Here is a 7,500-nt window from a genome sequence, read left to right on the forward strand (position 1 = left end):
CTCTAGGTAATAGTGTAACACTAGCCCCCTATCCTCTAGGTAACAGTGTAACACTAGCCCCCTATCCTCTAGGTAACAGTGTAACACTAGATCCCTATCCTCTAGGTAATAGTGTAACACTAGCCCCCTATCCTCTAGGTAATAGTGTAACACTAGCCCCCTATCCTCTAGGTAATAGTGTAACACTAGCCCCTATCCTCTAGGTAATAGTGTAACACTAGCCCCCTATCCTTTAGGTAATAGTGTAACACTAGCCCCTATCCTCTAGGTAATAGTGTAACACTAGCCCCCTATCCTCTAGGTAACAGTGTAACACTAGATCCCTATCCCCTAGGTAATAGTGTAACACTAGATCCCTATCCTCTAGGTAATAGTGTAACACTAGATCCCTATCCTCTAGGTAATAGTGTAACACTAGATCCCTATCCTCTAGGTAATAGTGTAACACTAGCCCCCTATCCTCTAGGTAATAGTGTAACACTAGATCCCTATCCTCTAGGTAATAGTGTAACACTAGCCCCCTATCCTCTAGGTAATAGTGTAACACTAGCCCCCTATCCTCTAGGTAACAGTGTAACACTAGATCCCTATCCTCTAGGTAATAGTGTAACACTAGCCCCCTATCCTCTAGGTAACAGTGTAACACTAGCCCCCTATCCTCTAGGTAACAGTGTAACACTAGCCCCCTATCCTCTAGGTAACAGTGTAACACTAGCCCCCTATCCTCTAGGTAACAGTGTAACACTAGCCCCCTATCCTCTAGGTAATAGTGTAACACTAGCCCCCTATCCTCTAGGTAATAGTGTAACACTAGCCCCTATCCTCTAGGTAATAGTGTAACACTAGCCCCTATCCTCTAGGTAATAGTGTAACACTAGCCCCTATCCTCTAGGTAATAGTGTAACACTAGCCCCTATCCTCTAGGTAATAGTGTAACACTAGATCCCTATCCTCTAGGTAACAGTGTAACACTAGCCCCCTATCCTCTAGGTAATAGTGTAACACTAGCCCCCTATCCTCTAGGTAATAGTGTAACACTAGACTCCTATCCTCTAGGTAATAGTGTAACACTAGATCCCTATCCTCTAGGTAATAGTGTAACACTAGCCCCCTATCCTCTAGGTAATAGTGTAACACTAGCCCCCTATCCTCTAGGTAATAGTGTAACACTAGCCCCCTATCCTCTAGGTAATAGTGTAACACTAGCCCCCTATCCTCTAGGTAATAGTGTAACACTAGCTCCCTATCCTCTAGGTAATAGTGTAACACTAGCCCCCTATCCTCTAGGTAATAGTGTAACACTAGCCCCCTATCCTCTAGGTAATAGTGTAACACTAGCCCCCTATCCTCTAGGTAACAGTGTGACACTAGCCCCCTATCCTCTAGGTAATAGTGTAACACTAGCCCCCTATCCTCTAGGTAATAGTGTAACACTAGCCTCCTATCCTCTAGGTAATAGTGTAACACTAGCCCCCTATCCTCTAGGTAATAGTGTAACACTAGCCCCCTATCCTCTAGGTAATAGTGTAACACTAGCCCCCTATCCTCTAGGTAATAGTGTAACACTAGCCCCTATCCTCTAGGTAACAGTGTAACACTAGCCCCCTATCCTCTAGGTAATAGTGTAACACTAGCCCCCTATCCTCTAGGTAACAGTGTAACACTAGCCCCCTATTCTCTAGGTAATAGTGTAACACTAGCCCCCTATCCTCTAGGTAATAGTGTAACACTAGCCCCCTATCCTCTAGGTAATAGTGTAACACTAGCCCCCTATCCTCTAGGTAACAGTGTAACACTAGCCCCCTATTCTCTAGGTAATAGTGTAACACTAGCCCCCTATCCTCTAGGTAACAGTGTAACACTAGCCTCCTATCCTCTAGGTAATAGTGTAACACTAGCCCCCTATCCTCTAGGTAATAGTGTAACACTAGCCCCCTATCCTCTAGGTAACAGTGTAACACTAGCCCCCTATTCTCTAGGTAATAGTGTAACACTAGCCCCCTATCCTCTAGGTAACAGTGTAACACTAGCCCCCTATCCTCTAGGTAATAGTGTTGCTCTGAAATGATTGAACAGGTAAAAGCCATATGATTATACCTTCACCTTGCCTTCTGGCATTTTGATCGAGCAATTATCAGATGTCGCTCCACGGTGCATATAGCTTATGCTAGTTTTTCACACCTATACCTCGGTGAGCATAGGTGAATGTTTCTAATGTTTGTGAAGGAGACTTGGCGAGTGTGTGTTGTCCTTCTAACTAGAGGAAACTGATGTGTGTTGTCCTTCTAACTAGAGGAAACTGATATGTGTGTTGTCCTTCTAACTAGAGGAAACTGATATGTGTGTTGTCCTTCTAACTAGAGGAAACTGATATGTGTTGTCCATCTAACTAGAGGAAACTGATATGTGTGTTGTCCATCTAACTAGAGGAAACTGATGTGTGTGTTGTCCTTCTAGCTAGAGGAAACTGATGTGTGTTGTCCATCTAACTAGAGGAAACTGATGTGTGTTGTCCATCTAACTAGAGGAAACTGATATGTGTGTTGTCCTTCTAACTAGAGGAAACTGATGTGTGTGTTGTCCTTCTAACTAGAGGAAACTGATGTGTGTGTTGTCCATCTAACTAGAGGAAACTGATGTGTGTTGTCCATCTAACTAGAGGAAACTGATATGTGTGTTGTCCTTCTAGCTCCCTCCATGCCAGCCTATGACCAGGAGACATCTCTGAACCAGACAGACAGCACAGTGACTGTCCTGCTGAAACCTGCAAAGAGCAGAGGAGCGCCTGTGAGGTACGGCGCTACACGCACGCACGCACGCACGCACGCACGCACACACACACACACACACACACCTACACACACCCACACACACACACACACACACACACGCACACACACACACACACACACACATACTTTAGTGAAATCTGCTTTACTACACCAAAACACCTCCTGTTAGCACCATGAAATGACAAAAACACAATAATCACAGTAATAAGTTTCCATCATAAACTACCAGGGAACTTGATGTGTTTGTAGACGTGATCCTGTGGAGAAGGCCTTCGCCTTTTAAGCAGATAACAAAGACTTTAAAAATGTCTTCCCTCCAAAGGCCTTTTATGTACTGGACTTGGCAGTGCTGTGCTGGGTCTGGTTCTGGGTTCAGTGGGCAGAGGTGGGCAACTCACATCAAGCCGGCAGGCTGGTTCAGGGAACAACTCTCTCTGCTGGATGGCTCAATCATTAGTTAATATCAGACAAGTTACACTGTGGTAGCAACACTGCGGTAAGGGACTGTGGTGACACAGATGCATCATGCAAGACAAACCTTCTATGGTATCTTCTTTCTCGTCAGGAAGGAAATGTGGTGTTAATGAGGGATGTTTGATCGATTGTCTAATAAATAACAAAATTAGACTGTACACTACTACACCCCTGCAAATCAAGAGAGAGAGAGGGGGAGAGAGAGGGGGAGAGAGAGAGAGAGACAGAGAGAGAGAGAGAGGGAGAGAGAGAGGGGGAGAGAGAGAGAGAGGGAGAGAGAGAGAGGGGAGAGAGAGAGAGAGAGAGAGAGAGAGAGAGAGAGAGAGAGAGAGAGAGAGAGAGAGAGAGAGAGTGATCCTCATCTTGGAGTGTACATAAAGGGGATGATATACGATGAGACTTGACTTGGTATAAAAAAACTGATTTTTGCACTTTATCATCTAATCTGAGTCCTTTAGAGATGAAAGATATCAGCCTGCAGGTCCTCAGTCAGGCCTGTTCACTCACATTTATGCCACGTTTAGCTGCCCTGACTAATGCCTGAACAAAAAAAGAGAGAACAATATGTTATTCATGCGTTTTGAATCTTCTAGTAGGTGTCATTCAGAAAGTTCCCAAATTAATGTCTCTAAGAAAGACAAAAAGAAAGCCAGAGTTTTTAATCTTGCTAGTAGGTAGCTACCATACCGTTTGGTTCTTTTCAGAGGGCCTTGTTCAGCCTACCATTCTCCTACACAGTCTAATTACTAATGCATAATTAGAATTAACACAGCGTGAATTACACACACACACACACACACACACACACACACTAACATACGCTTATACACACACACACACACACACACAGCGTGAATCAGACGATGTCATTAATTAACATGCTGTGTTATTTCTTAGTTTACCGATAGAAGCAGGTCCTCGTCCCTCTACACAGAACAAAGACTCTAACTATAGTTCCCTCTTTGGAGATCAGAACTTTAAGGCTTGGACCCAGACTCACTTTGTTAACGGTTAGCCAGAGTATGATTGTATGCTAATGTTGTCTAATTAATCTAACAGGGGGATAGCGAGATATCAATAGCTCAATTTCACGGTGTTCGCCGCTAGAGAAAGGACTGGTGTTGTGATATGGAAATGGGGGGGGGTATTTTCAAAATGAAGAGTCAGTCTGTTCATTCTGTCTATTCGGGGTACAATATGACTCACTATTAGGAATGAAGGAATGAATCATGAATTGGTGAGTCATATTGTGATCAAGGTCAAACTTTTGTAAGTATAATTCAAAGTTTGGAGGTATACACATTCTCTATTTCACTAGCTCTTTCTCTATCTCTCTACTCTGTCTTCTCTCTCTCTCTCTCTCTCTCTCTCTCTCTCTCTCTCTCTCTCTCTCTCTCTCTCTCTCTCTCTCTCCCTCTCTCTCTCTCTCTCTCTCTCTCTCTCTCTCTCTCTCTCTCTCTCTCTCTCTCTCTCTCTCTCTCTCTCTCTCTCTCTCTCTCTCTCTCTCTCTCTCTCTCTCTCTCTCTCTCTCTCTCTCTCTCTCTCTCTCTCTCTCTCTCTCTCTCTCTCTCTACTCCCTCTCTCTCTCTCTCTCTCTCTCTCCTCTGTTCTCTCTCTTTGGACATTGCAGCCGATAATGTCCCTTCATGTGTGGTAGGTGATCCCTTAAAAAATATAAAATATGAATGGCAGAAACGGATGAAGGATGGAAAGAGGAGGAGAACCAAGAAGAGACGCTGCTTTTTTGAAGATGTTTTCCCAAAACCCAAAGTGACACGAGGCAGCTTTTGAAAAGCTCTAGACGACAGGAATAAAGCAGTGCCCATCCGCAAAGGCTGGGTAACTCTACTGTGTGTGAATGCTGGCAGGACAATGATAAAGAACTTAAAAACTGTAAAATGTGTATCGTGTTCACGTCCTCTGTAGCTCAGCTGGTAGAGCACGGCGCTTGTAACGCCAAGGGTAGTGGGTTCGATCCCCAGGACCACCAATACGTAAAAATGTATGCACGCATGACTGTATGTCGCTTTGGATAAAAGCGTCTGCTAAATGGCTTATTATTATTATTATTATTATTATTATTATTATTATTATTATTATTAATATTATCTGTTAGGCCGTGCTGCATCAACCAATACCAATAGGTCTTTGTGCTTTTTCTCCAATCTACTGAACCAGAGGTGAAAGGAAATATATTCTACTGTGCAATAGACCCTCTGAAATGAGTAGGTTTTAACAAGGGAACCACAGTGTTACCTACCCCAGCATCACATCAGAGCAGGGCTTTGTGACTGGGGCTTGATTTGATAATGCTATCTAGCCATCTGATTGGCTTTGGGACGCAATGCTGCTCCAGGCGATTAAATGTTAACTAGCGCGCACACACACACACACTAGCAGATGTTTGGCTGTGATACAGGAAGGAAGGAAGGAAGGAAGGAAGGAAGGAAGGAAGGAAGGAAGGAAGGAAGGAAGGAAGGAAGGAAGGAAGGAAGGAAGGAAGGAAGGAAGGAAGGAAGGAAGGAAGGAAGTAGAACATCAAACGATGGTATTACTTCATTAAAAACAAACTACGTGTCAAGTGCCTCCAAATGTCATCTTTCCTTCAACTTCACTGAATATTAAAACAGTTAGTTCAATATTAGATATCATATGTTAAGCTTCTTCGATCAGCTTTATATATATACACCAGTCAAAAATTTGGACACACCAACTCATTACATTTACATTTTACATTTTAGTCATTTAGCAGACGCTCTTATCCAGAGCGACTTACAGTTAGTTAGTGCATACATAATTAAAAAAAATTCATACTGGCTCCCAGTGGGAATCGAACCCACAACCCTGGCGTTGCAAACGCCATGCTCTACCAACTGAGCTACATCCCTGCCGGCCATTCCCTCCCCTAGACGACGCTAGGCCAATTGTGCGCCGCCCCATGGGTCTCCCGGTCGCGGCCGGCTACGACAGAGCCTGGATACGAACCAGGATCTCTAGTGGCACAGCTAGCACTGCGATTTAGTGCCTTAGACCACTGCGCCACTCGGGAGCTCATTCAAGGGTTTTTCTTAAATTTTACTATTTTCTACATTGTAGAATAATAGTGAAGACATCAACACTATGAAATAACACATATGGAATCATGTAGTAACCAAAAAAGTGTTAAACAAATCAAATATATTTTTGATTTTAGATTCTTAAAAGTAGCCACCCTTTGCCTTGATGACAGCTTTGCACACTCTTGGCATTCTCTCAACCAGCTTCACCTGGAATGCTTTTCCAACAGTCTTGAAGGAGTTCCCACATATGCTGAGCACTTGTTGGCTGCTTTTCCTTCACTCTGTGGTCCAACTCATCCCAAACCATCTCAATTGGGTTGTGGTCGGGTGATTGTGGAGGCCAGGTCATCTGATGCAGCACTCCATCACTCTCCTTGGACAAATAGCCCTTACACAGCCTGGAGGTGTGTTTTGGGTTATTGTCCTGTTGAAAAACAAATGATAGTCCCACTAAGTGCAAACCATTTGTGATGGCGTATCGCTGCAGAAAGCTGTGGTAGCCATGCTGGTTAAGTGTGCCTTTAATTCTAAATAAATCACTGACAGTGTCACCAGCAAAACACCATCACACCTCCTCCTCCATGCTTCATGGCGGGAACCACACATGCGGAGATAATCCGTTCACCTACTCCGCATCTCACAAAGACACGGCAGTTCGAGCCCAAAATCTCAAATTTGGACTCATCAGACCAAAGGACAGATTTCCACCGGTCTAATGCCAATTGCTCATGTTTCTTGGCCCAAGCAAGTCTCTTCTTCTTATTGGTGTCCTTTAGTAGTGGTTTCTTTGCAGCAATTCAACCATGAAGGCCGAATTCACGCAGTCTACTCTGAACAGTTGATGTTGAGATGTGTCTGTTACTTGAACTCTGTGAAGCATTTATTTGGGCTGCAATCTGAGGTGCCGTTAACTCTAATTAACTTATCCTCTGCAGCAGAAGTAACTCTGGGTCTTCCTTTCCTGTGGCGGTCCTCTTGAGAGCGAGTTTCATCATAGCGCTTGATGGTTTTTGCGACTGCACTTGAAGAATGTTCCGTATTGACTGACCTTCATGTCTTAAAGTAATGATGGACTGTCGTTTCTCTTTGCTTATTTGAGCTGTTCTTTCCATAATATGGACTTGGTCTTTTACCAAATAGGGATATTTTCTGTATACCAACCCTACCTTGTCAGA

At 43.8% G+C, this 7,500-nt stretch overlaps 1 protein-coding gene across 1 annotated transcript in view; it reads left to right on the forward strand.

Moving 5' to 3' along the window:
* LOC121535702 (receptor-type tyrosine-protein phosphatase mu-like) overlaps nt 1-7,500 on the forward strand; it is a 427,462-nt gene that overhangs the window by 256,436 nt on the left and 163,526 nt on the right. Inside the window, exon 12 of the mRNA XM_045205919.1 lies at nt 2,690-2,792. Within this exon, the coding sequence (XP_045061854.1) occupies nt 2,690-2,792 (103 nt within the window). The remainder of the gene's footprint in view (nt 1-2,689; nt 2,793-7,500) is intronic.

The sequence above is a fragment of the Coregonus clupeaformis genome, chromosome 21 (assembly GCF_020615455.1).
Source record: "Coregonus clupeaformis isolate EN_2021a chromosome 21, ASM2061545v1, whole genome shotgun sequence".
Taxonomy (NCBI): domain Eukaryota; kingdom Metazoa; phylum Chordata; class Actinopteri; order Salmoniformes; family Salmonidae; genus Coregonus; species Coregonus clupeaformis.